Here is a 21,345-nt window from a genome sequence, read left to right as displayed (position 1 = left end):
AATTTGTTGTCACAAGCAGCTGTGGAGGCCAAATCAATTATGTATATTTGAGGCAGAAGTTAACAGATTCTTGATTAACCAGGGTATGACGGGATATTGGAGAAGGCAGGAGATTGGGGCTGAAAGAGAAAATAGATCATCCATGGTGAAATAGCAGAGCAGTCTCAATTGTCCAAGTGGCCTAATTCTGCTCCTATATCTTATGGTCTTACGGTCTTATCTCTAGAAAGGGAGTCAATCGGTACTAGAGCCTTGATGGCAAATGATCAAAAATGAGATTTTGGTAGTGTTCATTTTGAAGAGAGAATCTAACATATAATATCTATGGAAAGAAGAGCAAGGTATATATTACAGGCCATTCTATGGCCATCTCATACATAAGAACAGGCTCCCATAATATTGTTAAGTTCAACTTTCTCTCTCCAACTTCAGTATTTCTTTCTTGTCAGTCTTACTTTTAATGCCATTCATTGCAATACCATTTAATCATGGCTACCTTATCTGGTGATTTTGTATATTTTCTGACAAATGTTCAAAATTGGCTCAAGAACGTCTGTGGGAATGGAACTGATTTCTAATCAGAGACTGGCCCTATATCTGGTCCAACAAGTAAGCCTGAGCTCTTGCTGCTGCAGGCTGAATGAAGCACCTTGTATATTTGTCCCAGACCCACCCAGCATGTAACTTCTGAGGAAGAGAAAAAAAAAGACAAAGATGTTTTCTATTCCACTATTGGTAGACTCTTTAACGGACCTCTTGCCGCTTGTATAATAAGATGGACTCTTGTCCTCAAAATGTACATTGTATGATCTTGCAGTTTGTTGTTTACCTGCACTGCCCGTTTGCTGCAGATTTTACACTTTATTCTGCATCGTTATTGCTTTACCATGTTGTGTTGTGATGTACTAAATTTTGTAAAAATATTAGATGAAATTCTGAACAATTCCTAGTCACTTTAACTCTTCGTGAGTTTGCAGCATGTAAGGTGTCTATACAAGTTAAAAACTGCAGGTTAATGTTAATGTCTAATGTTTGCTGATAGCAGATGGGTCCTTTCCTTGGCCTCAAGGTGCAAGTGGCATGAGATTGTCTCCTGATGAACATAAGTTGTTTGAATGAGAGAAGCCATGCTGAGTTAGTGGTGTTAGAACAAAAGACCAAAGAGTTTATCTGTATCTGCTATCAACACTGGTGGATTGAACCCTGGCTCTTGGGACTTCACCTAGACCAAAGAATTGTGACCTGTAGGTGCTTAGGATGGATCCAGGGTGATTTCACAAGTCGGAATTTGGAGTTTCTTCGACAACACCGGAAATCAAGTCCCCCAACAGCAGCGACAATCAAGTGGCGGCTGAGAATTGGGAGCCCTGAAATCTTTGTAACTTACTACGTAGTATTTAGTGTGGTTTATTTGTGCTTTCTGTTATATAATAATAAATTGGGCTTAAGTTACTTTGTTGTGCTTGTATGCTTATAACCACATTTCTTGGACACTCAAATAGGTTTGGGTCTTCTGGATCTGATCAACTCACACCATCACACATGTTCAACCTCAATGCACTGTGTAATGATTTAATCTATATGAACAGTATGAAAGACAAGTTTTTTTCACTGTGCCTTGGTACAAGTGACAATAATAACTGAATTCCAATTCCAATTTAATTATGTAGCTATAAGCTCTCCCAGACACCCTGGTGAGATTCAAATTCACGTCTCAAGATCAATGGTCCTGGCCTCTGGAAAGGATTTTCGGTAAGCATGTGAACCACTTAATACTTGTTCCCACTGTTTCAATGTGGCATGGCAGCACAGCTTCAAAGGCTGAATGCCCTCCTTCCCTAAACTATCACTAGGCATCACGTTTTCATACATGACATTTTTATCATAGGAGACCTCTCCATGGTGACATATGTTACCAACAGCAGCAAGCATTTTTACTTATCTTGGGGATTCAAAGGGAAACCATGTGGTATAACAAAGCTCATTTGTAATTGACAGTTCACTAATCTTCATGATTACAACTACTAAAACGCAGGACCAAATCGAGATGTTAGAAACTGCAAGTGAGACAAGTTAAGTTGAGTTTAACGTCATATTGCAGAAGTACAGTGAGGGAGGCATTATAATAATAGTAACTTTATTTATAGAGCACTTTTCACGTAGATGATATAGTTCAAAGTGCTTTACAATGTGATAAAAGTACAAATATGAAAATAAACATGAAAATAAGAGACAAACAATGTTCATTAAGGTTAAGGTTAAGTAATTAAGTTCTGTGCAGCATTTAAAAATGTAACTGAGTCTGCATCCCTTACAGTTTTAGATATTGAGTTCCACAGTTTAGGAGGATAGTTTAAAAAAGTTGAGTTGCCAATTATCTTTTAACGGATATTGTTTATATTTAAGAGACTGGTGGAAGGAGACCTGTGAGCTTGAGCAGAATTATAAAACGAAAGTGATTCTGTGATGTTCTCTGGTCCCAGGCCATTGACAGCCTTAAAAACTAGTAAGGGGACTTTAAGGTTGATTCTAAAAGGTACAGGAAGCCAATGTAGAGTAGCTAGTATGGGGGTGATATGTTCCCTCATCCTAGTTTTGGTTAAAAGTCTAACAGTGGCATTCTAAATGAGTTGAATCCGCGTAATGAAAAACCTGCATGCTAGGGCATCACAGATAAGACACAAAATCCAAGTTGTACATGACTTTTATAAGACGGTGAAGAACTAGACTAAAGGTCAGCTTCAGCTTTATTGGACAAACGTACATTGAAACATGCCGTGAAATGCGTCACTTGCACCAAATCAAATCAACAAGGATTCTTCTGAGCAGCCTGCAAGCACTGCCACTCATCTGGCACCAACAAAGAATGCCCTCAACTCACTAACCCTGGCCCGACTGTCTTTGGAATGTAGGAGGAAACCAAAGCACTTGGGAGAAAATCCATGCAGTCGTGGGGAGAATGTAAAAACTGCTTACAGGCAGCAGCAGGGACTAAACTCCAATGAGTGAAAGTTGGTACTGTACAGCACTAGGTTCTATGGTAACATGACTCCCACTTACACTACCAAGGTGCCCACAGTTGATGGTGCAAAACAAGACATTGTGAAAAAAAAAATTAAACAGTACTAGAAGTGTCTGCAGTGCTTCATTCCTGAGATTTGGTGAGGGTTTTGCAGATCACTTCGAGAACCAGATAGCTCTAAGAAAATAGCTGTTCCTGAACCTGACAGTGTGGCACTTCAGGCTCGGCACCACCCATCTAGTAGCAGCAGCAAGGGGAGAGTGTGACCCAAATGGCAGGGGATCCTTTATGATAGATGCCACGTTCTTGAGGGAATGCCTCCTGTAGACGCTGTCAATGGTGCGGGCGGGGTGGTGGGGGGGGGGAATAACTGTACCAGTGATGAGCTGGGCTGCTTTCTGCTCTCTCTTGCATCTGGGCATTGGAATTCCCTTACTAGGCCATGATGCAGCCAACTTACAGAAATTTGCCAGTGTGTGTTCGGTAGCATGCTGAATCTCCTTAAGCTTCTGGGAAAATAGAGGCACTGGCACATCATTTTCTCACTGCATCTGTGTATTGGGTTGAGAACAGGTCATCCAAGATGTTACCACCAAGAATCTAAGCCTATTTCTGCATTGGAGATGGCATGAGAACATAATAGATACAAACTTAAAAAAGCTAACCATATTGTCTTACCACGTTTAATGCCCTCAGTACCTCCAATCCAATCTATTACTTCTGAAGGTTACTCACCTTAAGATCAGAAAACTTAAACTAAGGTGTTGTCTACTTGCTCTGGCATTTGTGATTGATCTCATGGAACAATAGGAATTAGGTTCTTTGTGTGTGATGGACAATATTGATTTCTCAATCAGTGTAATTAGAATAGATTTTTCAGTCATTGTGACATTTTCCATATTGCTGTGCAAACTTTGGCTGCAGTGTTTCTGGACTGTAACCACTTAACTTGAAATTTTCTAATTGTATAAGTTTGAAGATTGCCTCCATAGTTTTCAGCAAGTCTGAGACATACACTCAGTGGCCACTTTATTAGGTACAGGAGTGAAGCTGGTGCAGTCTTCTGCTGCTGTAGCCTATCCACTTCAGGCTTTGACAGTTTGTGCACTCAAAGCTATTCTTCTACACACAACTGTTGTAACATGTGATGATTGAAGTTACTGGCGCCTTCCTATCAGTTTGAAACAGTTTGTCCATTCTACTATGACCTCTCCCATTAACAAGGTGTTTTTGCCACCGTTCGACAGACTATTTTGCACCATTCTCTGTAAACGCTAGAGACAGCTATGCGTGAAAATCCCAGGAGATTAGCAGCATCTCAAATACTCAAACCACCCCACCTGGCACCAACCAATCATTCCACAGTCAAAGTCACTTAGATCACATTTTTCCCCATTCTAATGTTTGTTCTGATCAACAACTGAATCTCTTGGACACGTCTGCATGATTTTATGCATTGAGTTGCTGATACATGATGGGCTGATTAGCTAGTATGAGTAGGTGTACAGGAGTACCTCATAAAGTGGCTTCTGAGTGTAGTACCTTGCTCAGGCTAGGATGACTAGACCCGGCTCTGTACCTAATGGTCCTTCACTCTATGCAGTGCATCTTCTGCTGCTCCTGATGGCTAAAGAACTTGGATTTACACTTTGCAAGAGCCATGTGATTCTTTCACTCCATCTATATCCCAAAGCCATCAGCTCTGAAAATGCAGCTCCTCTCCTTAGGCAGTACCTGTGGAGGAAAATGGACAGTGGGTGCTTCAGGTCAAGACCCTTCATTTCGACTGCTTTTTGGCATCTGCTATCACTTGTATCTTCAAGATGAGGGGCAACTGGCTTGATGCGATTTCTCTGCTTGAGTCTCGATATTGGGCAACGTTACTTCAAAATAGGCAGGTACTGACGATGATGAACTAAGGAGCTGCAGAGTGGGATAACTCTGATCTCACTTACATGTTCCCACAACCCTAAATAAGATTCATCCACAAAGTACCACTCTACTTTTCATAGTTCTCTAATTCAGCTGACAGGCTTTTTGCCCATCTGTACTCACTCTGCATTAATATAGCCGGTCCATTGGAGCAGAAAATCTCTCCACTCCCAACACAATTTGATTTTCTGTGGGTGGCATTGCTGATCAGCTGGAAGTCACGATGTGCAACAGCACCACCGGCAGGAAGAATGCAAACTTTGCAGCGAATTCGTGAAACTTAAAGTGACATTGCTTTTAAGTCATATCTTTCACAACCTTAGAATGATCCAAACTGTTTTACCGCACACTTATAATATTTTATCTGGAAGATTTTAAATATAGGTAAATCTGCTTTTCAACTGGAGCTGCTGTTGGAGAACAGACAACTTTGCCCCAAAGGCATTTAATTGATTGTTCTGTTTCTCCTGTTGTGTCGGCGAGATTCCGCAGAGAAACAGCATGTTGGCTATTTGAACCTGTGCTGCGCCATTCACCCATTTACAGCAATCCTACATCAATCCCACCTACCAACTTCCCCTTGATACTACTCCAGAGCAGGGGTTCCCAACCTTTTTTATGCCATGGACTAATACCATTAAGCAAGGGATCTATGGACCCCAAGTTGGGAACCCCTGCTCTAGAATTAATATGCATTGACCATTTAGCATGCCAACCTGCAGAAATTTGGAATGTGGGAGAAAACTAGAGCACATGCAGGAAATCTATATGTTACAGAGCGTATGCAAGGTGAGGATTAACTCCGAGTCTTTGGTGCCATAAGGCAGTAGCTCCACTAGCTACATAACTGTGCAGCAAGGGGTGGGGAAGAGGAGGTAGATGTTAATCTTAATCTACTCTCGGTAGGACTGCAATGTTTTTATTTGAAATGAAAAAGCCATGAAACTCTCAGCTTACAAAATAATCGAAAAATGTTCATCGACGAATACTGTTTCCCCACCACACACAGAAATGTGTACTTGATTATGGGTTCAAATCACTAGCATGGCTTTGTGCCTGCGATCTTCTGTCTCAGAATTGAAGTTACTGACACTAAGCCACAATGACACATTTTTTTTGTCAACTTCCTGTTTCCTTTCTCTCTCCCTAAACAGAAGGTGGCAAGGGTATTTGAGGACTTTAGCTCCTCAAGGTTTCTCAGAACAAGAGGAGGCGAACGGCAACCAATCTCAAAGGAGCGCAATAGAAGTCACTTGTAGACTCTGACCCCTCGGTAAGTTGTTATCTCACAATAATTTGCTGGAGTTCAGCGAGGTAAAAATGTCATTGCCCTCTGAACACCACTGTTCCGCAAGTAGAAGTAAAAGTTCTCTTAAAGTCTCTAAAGTTTTACTTTTTCTAATTCATTAACAAACTACAGATAAGACTTTTTCATGCTGTATTAAGAAGAAGGGAATATTTTTGAAATAGAGGTGCTGTTGTTGCATTAGATTGAAAATGTGGAGATCAACAAATGCCCTTTAAATTTTAGGACACTGTAATGCTTTCGTTCCTTATCCTCTGCTTGTAGCAAACTTAAATTATGTTGGCAGTCTCAACCAAAGTGGAAATATCCAAAACAGTAAAGAAACACCACCTACCAGCCTACACGCTGTGGTCATTTTATTAGAAACACCAGATTATGGTAGCAAATATCTAATCTGCCAATGACCTGGCAGCAACTCAATACATAAAAGCACACAGATATGGTCAAGAGGTTCAGTTGTTGTTCAGACCAAACATCAGAATGGGAAATAAAGGTGATTTGTTTTACTTTATTGAGATATGACAGGAAATAGGCCCTTCCGGCCCTTCAATTCGCGCCACCCAACAATGCTTCGGTTTAACCCTAGACTAATCACGGGACAACTTACAATTTACTAACTGGTATGCCTTTGGACTGTGGGAGAAAACTGGAGAACCCAGAGGAAACCCACGCAGTAACGGGAAGAACGTACAATCTCCTTACAGGCAGGGACGGGAATTGAACCCTACTGTAAAGCATTGTGCTAACCACTACGCTACGGTGCCACCCCCACTTAAGTGACTTTGACTGTGGAATGGTGCCAGGTAGGGTATTTTGTATATCTCAGGAAATGCTGATCTCCTCGGATTTTCATGTACAACAGTCTCTAGAATTTACAGGTAATGGTGCAAGTAACATCTAAAAGAAAACATCTAGTGAGCAGTAGTTCTGTGAACCAAAATACCTTGCTAAAGAAAGAGGTCACAGGAGAATGGTTAGACTGGTTCAAGGTGACGGTAACTCAAATAACCACACATTACAGTAGTAGTGTTCAAAAGAGCATCTCTGAACACACAACATGTCAAAACTTGAACTGCATGGGTTACAGCAGCAGAAGACCATGAAGATACATTCAGTGGCCACTTTTTAAGGTACAGGAAGTACCTTATAAAGTGGCTATTGAGTTTATACTTTGCCATTTCCAAAATTTAAAGATAAGGAGGAGGAGAAGATGGCGGCGCAACGCAGCGCGCAGCGGCCACTCCGGTGAATGATATCTGTTATCTGTCAAGTAGCGTGCCGTGCACAATCCTGATTTGATGCAGACAGACGTGAGAGCACGGAGGAACATCTGGAGAAACTTCTGAAATGCCTTCTTCGCTGCCGCTGCCACTGTGTGGGGAAGGCCCTGAGTCCTCGGCTTTGCTTGTTGCTCGGCAGAGATGGTGCTCGGTGCTCGGTGTCGGAGGGCTGGTTGGAGGCTCAAAGTTTTCGGACAGGCTCAGAGTCGGCTGTGGTCGGGTGCTTCCAATGCATCGGCAGTTGTCGGCTCCTGGAAGTTTATGACAGGGAGAGTTTCTACTCTTGCCTCCTGCTACCGGGAATGTTGGGAGTCGATTGGAACTTTGAGACTTTTTTTTACCGTGCCTATGGTCTACTCTTTATCAAATTATGGTATTGCTTTGCACTGCTGTAACTGTATGTTACAGTTATGTGGCTTTGTCAGTGTGTGTCTTTGATTTATCCTATTTTTTTTGTGATATCACTCTGGAGGAACATTGTATCATTTCTTAATGCATGCATTTCTAAATGACAATAAACGAGGACTGAGTGTCCTCATAATCTAACCTAAATCTAAATACAGAGAGACAGGATATAGAAGGATAAAACCACCTCAGTTGAATAGGTACTGATGAGAACTGTGGATTAGTGGTAACAGGAGCCCATCCCAAAAGGATTGCAGGTTCCAGAAATAAAGATGGTAATCTGATATTAAGGACAGGCTCCTTCTGAAAGTGGATTTTCTGCATTTTTCAACAGGGAGAAGGGAAATTCATCAAGTATTGAATTGCACTATAATTGAACTGGGTGTGCTTGGAATTATTGCTCAATAGAAAATGCTAAACCTGAAGATCAAGTACTGAGACTGATAAGCTCTTAAATTGTCCCATAAAATATATATATTTACAAGTTAATCCCACTGTCAGCAGAATCAATCATTCATTTCTGTAATACGCAGCAAAGAAGCAATTTATGTGACTTTGGCTGGTTTTCAAAAAGCACATCACCCATTCTACGCAGAGTGCATTTTACGTTATACATGTCTGGGAGATGATTCATGCTAGTGATGATATACGTTCATCAACGTAATGCTCTCAAATACAACCTCCATTCTCTGGCCCAACCCAAGCTGAACAAAGATCCAGACACACCCCATTGCAGGGCAGGTGGTAACATGAATAAAACTGAATGTCAGTCAATAGATTCGTAGGCAGCGAAGAAAATCAGAATGTGTTCAGGTTTCTGCTAATCTAATTTGCTGCTTCTACATGGTTGGGGACCTGGAAGCCTGTAGTTTCTAAACTCTCTGGTAAGTTTCTCTGAACTTCCTTACTTTTGCGTCCTTCAAGCTTCCTTCATTTTCCAGGGACAAATAAAAAGGAACTGTTCTGTTTTTATTTAATCTAGACGTATGTTTAGCTGATATTCTAAATCCTTCATTACTGACAAAAACAGTCACTGGAGAATAGGAGGTTGATGTTTTACTGGACTCATGGCATCCAATTAGTATTTTTTAAATATCTACACGCTCACCTTTAAAATCCAACTGTACAGTGACTACAGTATCCTATCAAGGGGATTTGTAGGTGCTAGAATTCAGAAAGGATTTTCAATTAAAACTGTGGCTGTTCTCTCTGACAAACAACTGCTTTGAGGAGGAATTATGAATGTACAAATACTTGTCGGTAATTGGATCTTCCCAATTGCAAAGATATCAGAAATAATTTATTAATGGAATGTGGGGTGACTCATTTTACAAACACGTCCCTTTAGCTGCCTTGTTACTTATAGATCTGTACCTCATTAGAGCCATCTTTGGAAGCCAATGGAGGAAAAGACTGATAAATAAAGGACATGGGTAAAGAATAAAGGGTATGTACACTGACCATCACTCTGTTGAATAATGGTTCAATTTTGCAAACTCTTGAGTATTCTGTTTTAGTGATTTAAAGTTACACCATAAACCAGTTAAGCTGCTCATTCATGAACTTTCACTAGCATTATTTTTAATTCTGATTGATAGCGAGCGTGATCCAGTGAACCGGGAGTAAGCTCAAAAAATCAGTATCTTGGATTTAACGTTTCAGTTAAAACAGAAAAATTGCCAGTATTCAACAGCTTGAGGGAACTTTCTCTCAATATCCTCATCGTATTGCTGATGTTTAAAACTCTTTTATCAAAGGTTTATTGATCGTGTTTGATTAGATCACCTAATTCTTTTGTCCTCTCTTCCCTCAACTTGCAACCATTCTGCATTCATTAAGAGGGTTTTGATTTATCATTTTAATAGTTAAAATTACAAAGTGTCACTATTCATCCCATCTTGAAGAAATTATATTTTCTTTTTGCACCTTCTTTACTCCCTTGTTACCACACTGATATGTCGGCTGAGATATGTATGACTAAACTGTTGGAATGGGATTTGAACCCATAAGCTTTTTGCACAGAAGCAAGAGTCCAACCAACAAAGCTACAGATGACAAGCAACAACAGTGTAAACTCTACATACAAAGAAAAGAACTTTGTTTTTTCCCCATAGTGAACATCCATGCACTCTATTGGTAACAGTTCTTGATATTTTATGGTGGTTGGATTGTAGGTAAGAGCTGGTGAGATGACAGTAAGATAATACTTGCTCTTATGTATAAGCAAAAAAAAACTACATTGGCAAGAAAAAGATAAAATGAATGGAAAGACAGCAGTACAATTGGGACCAGAGAGAGTTAAAGTGGAATGGAATGTAGCTTGAGTATAATTGAGAAAGCTAGTGAGTGAAAATATAGCCCATTTCTTGCCAACATTTTGTTAAACTTCAGCGCACTTCAGCACTTCAACAATGCTAAATTTTCTGTTGCTGGGCAGGGGTAGACTTGGAGGCACACCGCAAGTAGCTTAGGAAAAACTGTGGCTGCATTTCGTTCAATTCTCCCAGCTCCACCTAAATTAATCACAAGATGTTTCATTCTACTTTTTGTTAATTTTTTGAGCAACAGAGGGAGAGGAACAAACTACTCATTTTCTGGAGCCTGCTCATTATCCAATTAGATCGTGGTTCAGCTCTATCTTTCTATTCATCATGTTACTGCAGAACAAACTTCCATCAATTTCAGCTTTGAAATTTTCATTTGATGTAACCTCCAATGTTTTATAGAGAAAGAGAGCTTCAGAGAATCTTAACCTGAAGTCTGTATTTCCAATGACTTCACATAATAACTTTCAATTTTAAGACATTATCATACAATGCCCACATCCAATCTAACCAGTCTATAACGAATCCATATTTCAGTCAGATGTTATATTACGTGTCCTGAGGGCATGTGGCCAAGTGGTTAAGGCATTCGACTAGCGACCTGAGAGTCGTCAGTTCGAGCCCCAACCAAGGCAGCGTGTTGTGTCCCTGAGCAAGGCCCTTAACCACACAGTGCTCTGTGACGACACTGGTGCCAAGCTGTATCAGTCCTTGCCCTTCCCTTGGACAACATCAGTGTCGTGGAGAGGGGAGACTTGCAGCATGGGCAACTGCCGGTCTTCCATACAACATTGCCCAGGCCTGCACCCTGAAGAGTGAAGACTTTCCAGACGCAGATCCATGGTCTTGCAAGACTAACGGATGCCTATATTACTTGTAAACATCACATTTACATAGAAGCCAGAAAAGGACGTTCTATTATGACTTATTCCTTCAACATGACCACAGATGGTTCTCAGATTGTTCAGGCTTGCCCATGATTATCTGTCATGGTCTTCTCTGATGGAAAATTTCAGTCAATGTCATAATGAAAAGCTCTCACACTAGTCAGGTTAACTAATTCTGTTGCTGCCTAAGCATATGGATTTCCAAAATGTTCCATTGTGATATATATTCATTTCTTTGTTGATTGCTAATCTTACTTTCTAAACACAGAGGCTGCCACTTATAACATAAAAATGATGTAAATAAACTTCCAATTAACAGTTTGCTTAGTTTCTGGTCATAGCTATAAGCCAGTCTTCAGTTCTGTAGGGGTAAATGGCAAGCAGAAATCAGTCTGAAGTTAACAACGCAGCTTTGTAAACATGCTCTGTATTTAGAAGGTGCTTTGTGAGATGTAGGATGTAGCTCACTGCACCTGTTTTAACACTGCTCCAGAATGCGGTGTAGGACAATGTAATTTAATTTGGGTTGTTTCAAATGGACAAGCTGACTCTAAGTTGCTTAGTTCAAAGAAGCTTGCAGACCAAATGGATAAAATCACTTATCATGTCAAATAACTGATCTATTAAGTTGAGAGTTTTCTGTCCTCGGGAAATTAGCCTTACAATATTTACAGCATTAATTTCAAACTCTGAACAATAAGCTAAGATCTACAGTCTGTCTCCAAGATGCTTTTAGACCATTTGCGTTAAAAGGATATCTGAGGAAATATTATACACGGGTGAAGTCACTCAAATTGAAGGAAAAGAGTATAGATATAAAGAGCAGTTCAGGCATATTAGAAATGGGGTAAGGAACATCAAGAAATATGGAAGAAGTACGGAGTGAACTAGAATCCATTCCTCTGGCTTCAGGTTTTGTGACGGACGGCTGTTTATTCTGCAACGTGGCAGTATGTCTTTTTATTTTATAGGAATTATATCTGTGCTTTGGAAATCCATTGTGCTTTGTTTTTTTTAGACATGCTTTGTGTTTTAGAAATGGTTTATAATTTGACAATGTTTAAGATAGAATATTTCTGTGAATTGTCAATATGTTTTAAGAGTGTTGTTTGGATTTAAACTGAAAATTAATGAATTGTGTTTTAAACTTCTTTGTTAGAAGTATCTTCTCCTTGGTAGGGAGAGGCGACCGCTGTATGAATAGTGGGTATTGGCGGCTAAACTTGCCATGGAGAATAAACAGGGAAACGAACTAGTCTTGGAAGATTAGGTAGTTAGAGTATAATCTCCCTTTAGTGAGAGTAACTGTGGCTATTTATATCCAATAGGTCTTCACATCCTCATCAGTCATCAGTTAACTTAAGCAGCTTTCCCTGCATCCAGGTATTGTGGCCAGGAAAAGTGTAGAACTCTGTCACATATAGCACTTAGTTTTAAGACAAAGGGTAGAATATGTACAGGTGTACATGTGTAAGTTGAACAGTTTGACTCAGTTAACTGCCAAGTATGATTCAAATTCTGGAATACAACAGCTCCCGAACATCCACTCTCACCCCATCTTCCCACATCTTCTCTCCATCCTCCTGCCACCTGCAGGCCAAATGGATAAAATCACATCATATCAAATATCTGATCTATTAAGCTGGGAGTTCCTCTTGTCCTTACCTACCACCCAACAGCCTTCGCATCCAACACATCATTCTCTGCAGCTTCCACTGTCTCCAAAGGGATCCTACCACCAACACCTCTCCCCTTCTCTGTGCATTCAGCTGGGATCTCTCCCTCCTTGATGCCCTGGACTCTCCTTCATGTCACTTATCCCTGCAAGCAGGCAAAGTGCTCATTCACCTCCTCCCTCGCCTCCACTCAGGGCCCCAAAAAAAGTCCTTCTCGGTGAGGTAAAACTTCACCTGTGGATCTGTGGGTGTTGTCTATTGTGTCTCATGCTCCCGATGTGGTCTCCTCTGCGTTGGTGAGACCCGTTGTAGATTGGAGGACCACTTCATCAAAGCCTTCTGCTCCATCTGCGAAAAGCAGAACTTCCCGGTTGCCAAACATTTTAATTCCCGTTCCCGTTCCTACATGTCGGTCCACAGCCTCCTCTTGTGCCATGGTGAAGCCACCCTCAGGATGCAGGAGTAACACGTTATATTCTGTCAGGGTAGCTTCCAAACTTATGGCATGATGGCATGAACATTGATTTCTCTTTCCAGTTTAAAAAAATGTCCCTCCCCCTCACCTTTTATTCTCTTCCCCACTCTTGCCTCTTACCTCTTCTCACCTGCCTATCACTTCCCCCGGATCCCCTCTTATTTCCCTTTCTCCTACTGTCCACTCTGTTCTCGAATCCGATTCCTTCCTCTACAGCCCTCTTCTTTTCCTACCCACCAGGCTTCACCCATCACCTTCTAGGTATCCTCTTTCCCCTGCCCCCATCTTTTTACTCTAACGTCTTCTCCCTTCCTTTCCAGTCCTGAAGAAGGTGTCCTGGCCCAATATGTTCATTTCCATAGATGCTGCCTGACCTTCTCAGTTCCTCCAGCATTTTGTGTGTTGTTTTGGGGTTTACGCTCATTGTAGCTGTGGTTGTTCTAAGCACCTCACCAAGTTGATCAGAGGCGGTACAGAGGAGGTTCAACAGCCTGATTCCAGAGATGAGGGGGTTAGGCTATGAGGAGAGATTGAGTCACCTGGGACTGTACTCACTGGAATTCAGAAGAATGAGAGGAGATCTTACAGAAACATATAAAATTATGAAAGGGATAGATAAGGTAGGAGCAGAAATCTTGTTTCCACAGGAAGGTGAGACTAGAACTGGGGGCATAGCCTCAAGATTCAGGGGAGTAGATTTAGGACGGAGATGAGAAGGAAATGCTTCTCCCAGAGAGGGATGGATCTGTGGATTTTTTTCCCACTGAAGCAGTGGAGTACTTCAGTAATTATATTTAAGCCAAGGTTGGATAGATTTTTGCTTAGTAGGGGAATTATGAGTTATGGGGAAAAGGCAGGTAGGTGGAGATGAGTTCATGGTCAGATCAGTCATGATCTTATTGAATGGTGAAGCAGACTCGATGGGCTGTATGGTTTACTCCTGCTCCTATTTCTTATGTTCTTATGTTATTCTTAGTAGATCTCTTCACCTCTAAACACTGGTTTAACTTTCCTTCAAATACTACTAATAGCCACTCGGTATATTCAAAATAAAGATCCTGCGGCAATACCTGGTTCACCTTGGGACAGTTTCTTTTCATTGGTTCAGGTTGGGCTCAAACACAAATTTCAGGGGTGAAGGAACTTACAAAGAGAAAACTGAATTTTGTTTGCCCAATAAAAGTCAGCTCAGATCTGCCATTTGCAGCATACTCCCTGTTGTAGCTTTCCATTGACATCAGCACAAAATAAAATTGAGCTAGAAATAAAATGAAATACAATCTGAACAGAATATTTTTAACCAGAGTGAAGAATCGAGTCTAGTGTCATATACACAGTTACTGTATATGTAAGCACGGATGCCATGAAAAGGTTACAGCCGCAGCACAGGCACACAGCATTTATTCACAAGAAAAGCATAAAATAAACTTAAATTTTGCAAAAAGTAAACAAAAAAGAACTCATTTAGAACTGAGAAAAGCATTTCAATTGTAGTGCGAAACAGTCGAAGTTGTTATTGCATTGCTATGCTAAGGCAGTGATTACAGTTGTGCAGGGCAGCTCAGGAATTAAAAGGTTGAAGGAAAATGCTGTTCTTGAAGCTGGCATGTGGCACTACAGGTTTCTGTGCCTCCTAACCAATGGAAGCTGTGAGAGAATGGCAGATATTACCTTCCTGAGGCACAACCTTACATAGATACTTTTAATGGTGGCATTGCTTAACCAGGTGTGTACTGCCTTGCTCCTGCGGGCTGGCTCGCCTCCATCTGTGATCCAAACCAACAATAGTAGTATCATCGGCAAATTTGTGTTTGGTATTGAAGCTGTGCCTAACCACACACTCATGTGGGTATATAGGGAGTAGAGCTGGAGGCTAAGCACACAGCCTGGATGATGTTGTGTTGATGGCCAACAAGGAGATGTTGCTACCAATCTTCACTGATTGAGCTCTGCTAATGAGAGGGCTGGGGACCTCATTGCAGAGGGAGACACAGAGTCCCAGAAGCTCAGTGAAGCTCAATTAAGATCATGCAATGCTGGACAAACTCATCAAGTGAGGCAGCATCTATGGAGGAGAATAATCAGAGGCAGAAACAGGTTTAATATCATTGGCACATGTCGTGAAATCTGTTAACTTAGCAGCAGCGGTGCAATGTAATACATGACAAAATAGGGAATATAAGTAAATCAATTACAGTAAGTATATATATATGTGTGCATTAAATAGTGAAATTAAAAATAGTGCAAAAACAGAAATAATAAAAGTGAGGTAGTGTTCATGGGTTCAATGTCCATTTAGAAATCAGATGACAGAGGAGAAGAAGCTGTTCCTGAATCGCTGAGTGTGTGCTTTCAGGCTTCTGTACCTCCTACCTGATGGTAACAATAAGAAGAGGGCATGTACCTGGGTGATGGGGGTCCTTAATGATGGATGCTGACTTTCTGAGACATCATTCCTTGAAGATGTCTTGGATACTATGGAGACTAGGACCCAAGAGGAGATGACTAATTTTACAGCTTTCTGTAGGTTTTTTTGATCCTGTGCAGTAGCACCTCCCCCCCACCGCCCTCACACCAGACAGCAATGCAGCCTGTCAGAATGCTCTCCACAGTACCTCTGTAGTAGTTGTCAAGTGCCTTACATGACAAACCAAATCTCCTGAAACTCCTAATGAAATATAGCCCTGTCTTGCCTTCTTTATAGCTGCATCGATATGCTGGGACCAGGTTAGATCCTCAGAGGTCTTGATAGACAGGAACATGGAATTGCTCAGTCTCTCCACTCCTGAACTCTCTGTGAGGATTGGTTCATGATCCCTCGTCCTACACTTTCTGAAGTCCACAATCAACTCTTTGATCTTACCGATGTTCAGTGCAAGGCTGTCACTGCAACACCATTCATCTAGTTGGTATACCTTGCTCCTGTACACCATCTCATTTTCATCTGAGATTGTGCCAACAATGGTTGTATCCTTAGCAAATTTATTAATGCCATTTGAGTCATGGGTATAGAGAGAGTAGAGCAATGGGCTAAGCACACATTCCTAAGGTGCACCTATGTTGATCACTCGAAGTTTCAGGCCTTGACTACTTATCAGACATCAGGTTACTACAGGAAACAAGGGAGGAAATTTCTGTGCCCTTGGAGATGTTCTTTACATCCTCATTGACCACAAGAATAGTAAAAGATAATTGCTGAGTTGCAAATTTTATTCCTTACTTCAAGAAAGAGAGTAGCGATAACCCTGGGAATTATAAATCCAGTGAGTTTTACTTCTGTGATGGGCAGATTATTAGAGAGGATTCTTGGAGACAGGATTTACAAGTATTTGGGCAAGCATAGTTTGATTAGCAATAGCCAACATGGCGTTGTGAGAGGCAGGTCATGCTTCACAAGCCTGAATGAATTCAAAGGTTCAAAGGTTCACTTTATTTTCAAAGTAGGTATGCAGAATACAACTCTGAGATTCATCTTCTCCAGATAGCCATAAAATACAAAAAATATAGAAGTAGTTGAAAGAAAAGACATCAATCTCACCCTCCCCAGGGTAGGGGTATGTTACGGGGGGAAGGGTTAAGGGGAGGGGGTAAGGTAGATATTATTCTATGTAATTAAATTTGAAAATTGAGTCCTAAAAATTTTTTTTTAAAAATAAATAAATAAAATTAATATATTGCCACATGGAGAAACAGCAACAAGAGCATCAAACTCCAAACTCCAGCTTGCCAGTCAGCAACAAGAAAGAAGGAGCAAGAACCCAATAAAAACACAGGACTGAAAGAGGCCAATATGAACTACAGTTACCTCGAACTACAGTCCAACCCATAAATCTCACAACTCTCATAACATCTCCGAAAGCTTCGGGGAGAGCAACTGCTCGAACCCAGCGGCCTTTCCGGGGAGAGCGACTCAAACCCTTTGAGGATTCTTTGAGGATTTGAAAAGCACATTGACGAAAGTAGAGTAGTGGATATGGTGTATATGAATTTTAGTAAGACGTTTGCTAAGATTCCTGATAGTAAGCTCATTCAGAAAGTCAGGAGTTATGGGATCCAGGAAAACCTGGCTGTATGGATACAGAATTGGCTTGCAGAAGGTGACAGTAGATGGAGCATATTCTGCTTGGATGTCAGTGACCAGCCGTGTTCCACAAAGCTCTGTCCTTGGCATGCAGCACTTTGGATTTTGTGGTGTGTTGCTCAAGATTTCCAGCATCTGCAGAATGTCTTGAATCTACTATTAAGATTGATTTCTCTCTCTGTTTTTAAGGTGCCACTGTGATACACAGGTTTGATTATTAGTTTTTATAGTTAATAAAAACCACTTATCTGATAGTCACATGAGAAAACGAAAAGCAGAAATAAAGTATTCTATTGTTTGTATTTTAGGTCAACAAGTTAAGACTTTCCACGTGCCATGGACTGGGGCACTTTACAAGGTGTGCTCAGCGGAGTGAATAAGTACTCAACTGGATTTGGGCGGATCTGGCTGTCCGTGGTCTTCATCTTCAGAGTTCTGGTCTATGTGGTGGCAGCAGAGAGCGTGTGGGGCGATGAACAGAGTGACTTTGTCTGCAATACCTTACAGCCCGGCTGTTCAAACACTTGCTATGACCACTACTTCCCCATGTCCCACATTAGACTGTGGGCCTTACAGCTGATCTGCATCACCACGCCTTCATTGTTGGTGGTTCTGCATGTGGCTTATCGGAAAGAGAGGGAGAGGAAACACAAGATGAAGTATGGAGAAAATTGTACCCAGCTGTACAAAAACACTGGGAAAAAGCATGGTGGGCTCTGGTGGACATATCTGATGAGTCTGATATTTAAAACAGCTTTTGAAGCTGGTTCTTTGTATATACTTCATCGTATTTATGATCAGTTTTACCTGCCTCGATTAGTCAAGTGTCCTATGTTCCCTTGTCCAAATGTAGTTGATTGTTTTATTGCCAAGCCTACTGAGAAAAGGATCTTCACATACTTCATGGTTGGGGGGTCCAGTGTTTGTATTATCCTCAACATTTCTGAAATACTTTATCTAATTTTCAAACGATGTTTTAAATCTTGTAATAAAAAGCTCAGGAAGGAAGAGGTGAGCTTGTCAAAGGCGAAGCGAAACGTACTTTTTAGAGAGAGTATTGAGAAGCAAAGTCAATAAGCATAAAACCTCAAAATCTAATAATGTCTAAAACTAATATGAAACTAATTTTCTATTTCATACCTTGAAGAACTAATATGATCCGAACAAACATAACATTATTGAAAACTAGGCAGGCTTGAGTTCTCAATGGCCTGTTCTTGCTCCTGTTACTAATGCTCATGAAGAATATTTGTACAATACCATTTCAAATCTTTCTGCCATGTCAATCAAATATTACTTGTATCTATAACAGCTTTCTCCAACCTTTGATGTATCCTTCATTTTGATTCCACCATTTTCATCCTGTTGCATGTTAAAGGACCAGCAGATGAATGCTTGATGTCCAACCAATAGTGGAAAGATGTTGATGGAGAAAAGAACTGAGTTTTTTTTCTGATCCCCTAACACTCTCCAAACCTTGTTGGGGGTTGGACCAGATATGCCAGAGCAAATTTGCTTTTTATAGTTGATTTGTAACTTTTGGTATCTAAAACAATGCAAGAGGTCTCAGAGAAATGTTTGCACATGAATAAACAAGTATTTCAAGATTTCCTTTCGGCTTATGGCCTGGTTGGAAAGGTCAGCGCTGACACTCTAAGACCATAAAGCATGCTTGAATGCAGTTTTCAGTCAATTTACATTCCCCATTGTGTTAATTATTTCTTTCTAAAAGTATCTGACTGCCATGGAAAGAGCATGCATCAACACTATACAAGCAGACTGATCACCACTGCAAACATTTAAGTTTTTAGAACAAATTATATTAAAGTCCCTGAATTATTACAAGGAAATGGAAAAGTACTGAAAGCAATGTCAATCAAAGCCATCGCTGTGGTTTTTATTAAGTAAGTGTTTAATACCAGAAGGCATGCATTGAAGGTGAGGGGAGGTACGTTTAGGGGGGAATGTGAGGGTCAGAGAGTGGTGGACGCCTGGAGCGCACTGCCTGTTGTAGAAGCACATACATTAGAGGCTTTTAAAAGACGTTTGGATAGGCACATGGATGCAAGGAAGATAGAGGGATATGGACATGGTGTAGGTAGGAGGGATTAGTGTTTGGTTGTTTTTGATTTGCTTTTTAGCTGGTTCAGCACAACATTGTGGGCCGAATGGCCTGTTCTTTTGCTGTACTCTTCTATGCTCCACGTTCTAATGGACAGAACCACCAAAAAGTCTTTAATTTCATGTTTGCTTCTGGATGCTTTTAGTGACAAACGATACTATCTCTTAAAATATTTTCCATTTCATACTTTGAGAAACTAATGTGATCTGATCAAGCATGATGTTATAAGAAACTCGGCATTTTTTATGTTTTATATAAAATTTTTATTTTTATTATTTTAAAAACTAAATGCTGTGTTCACACTGGCAGTTGCTAACTATCTGAAAAAGGTAATACTAAAAGATAAGACAGCAGGGAAGGGTGATCCTGGCTAAAGGAAATGGATGTTATTAACTGTTGCATCATCTCTAGGCTTGTTGAGCAAGGTTAATGCCCTCAGCCGAGGATGTGTAGGAAGATAAGCATTCATCATTCTCACATCAGGATCATTTACAGTAGACATTTACTATTTCTAGTTCAGAGTGATATCAAATAACTGTTGATTTGCTTTGCCATTAAATTAACCCGAAATTCAGTTTTTATTGCTCTGTCTCTTTTCTGAAGTTCCATAATTCTTAAGACAAAGCATGATGGTACAATGTGGCCAATCTATTGGAAATAGATATGAATCAGAGTTGCTACCTTTAACAACAGACATTTAACTGTACCAGAATTTTTTACTCTGAACTCACTGACTGCTGCGAATTCACTGGAAATTAAATAACACATTTACATTTTATACAGAACTACTGCCTTTTCTCTTGTGCTTGAGAACTTGTACCACTGTAAGACTGTCCCTGCAGTTGTGCGATAAACTCGTGCAGCGAAATTTCAGAGAAGCTTGGTGAATAGCATGCACAATATTAGTATCATCCCTCGCAGAAAATTCTGGCTTATACCTTGTTATGTAAAGTTTGCCATTCTCTGAAGCATAGCCACATCGCAAAACATATTTACTATTGATGGATTGTATAAATTATAAGATGTACAGACTGCATTGTGAGCATAAATGACAATATCAATAACTCAAAGACAATAAAAATGTAAAAGAAAATGTTTAACTTTACAGCATGGACTGTGAAGAATCACAGTGCAACTGCTTAGAATTGAGGGAGGTATTCCTGTCCACTATCATTCCTGTCTTCCATTTGAAGTGCTTATGTCTGTGTCCAAGAATGTCTTTTCAAAAGCAACAAAACAGTCTGCTGGAAGAACTCAGCAGGTTGAGCAGCATTTGTGGGAGAAAGGAACAGTCAACATTTCAGGTCAAAACCCTGCACCTGAAGTCTCTTGTGTCTCATTGTCCTTTCAAAGTTTGCATCAAAGGAATCCAGAGATTGTGATGTCTACTGTAAATATGAAGTCAGTTTCTTAAAATATTTATTTTGTATTTTTTAATGTTGTCACATTTGTATTATTGAAAATAAATGCATTAATTTGAAATATATGATTATAAGTCTTACTTTTATACTAATTATCTAGAATTCTGTGATAAACATTGCTGCTTCAATAAAAAGGCCATTTGGATACTTCAATTCTCCTCCTTTCTCTATTTCATTAACACAATCCTGGAATATGTAATATATATAGTTGTTTGCCCCAGGCTACCTGTACTGCCAAGCACAACACACAGTTCCACAGTCTAAACTGGTACTTTGCCTTCACAACACCAACTGAATGTTTTGAACATAACTGTTTCAAAACAGAGTAGCTAGCATTATTTTTGACTTAACCAACTGTGATGTGATAATAACATTTAAGGTTTCACTCACAAAAATGGACACAAAGTTTTTGTT

The 21,345-nt window shown here is 40.3% G+C and overlaps 1 protein-coding gene across 3 annotated transcripts; it reads left to right on the top strand.

Annotated features, from left to right (window-relative positions):
* The first annotated feature begins 6,124 nt into the window (after nucleotides 1–6,124).
* LOC140190649 (gap junction beta-3 protein-like) lies at nucleotides 6,125–21,071 on the top strand. 3 transcript variants are annotated; one of them, XM_072247409.1, is made up of 3 exons: nucleotides 8,667–8,829; nucleotides 9,328–9,392; nucleotides 17,697–21,071. In XM_072247409.1, exon 3 carries the CDS (start codon nucleotides 17,725–17,727, stop codon nucleotides 18,463–18,465), a length of 741 nt encoding a protein of 246 aa, XP_072103510.1. In that variant the 5' UTR covers nucleotides 8,667–8,829; nucleotides 9,328–9,392; nucleotides 17,697–17,724; the 3' UTR covers nucleotides 18,466–21,071. The 3 variants fall into 3 exon arrangements, with proteins under 3 accessions (XP_072103509.1, XP_072103510.1, XP_072103508.1); XM_072247408.1 differs by lacking the exons at nucleotides 8,667–8,829; nucleotides 9,328–9,392 and adding an exon at nucleotides 6,125–6,227; XM_072247407.1 differs by lacking the exon at nucleotides 9,328–9,392.
* Nucleotides 21,072–21,345: the final 274 nt, after the last annotated feature.

This window comes from Mobula birostris, chromosome 30, assembly GCF_030028105.1.
Source record: "Mobula birostris isolate sMobBir1 chromosome 30, sMobBir1.hap1, whole genome shotgun sequence".
Classification (NCBI taxonomy): Eukaryota; Metazoa; Chordata; class Chondrichthyes; order Myliobatiformes; family Myliobatidae; genus Mobula; species Mobula birostris.
Note: the sequence above shows the minus strand (reverse complement) of the source record. Positions and strands in the feature narration are given on the sequence as shown.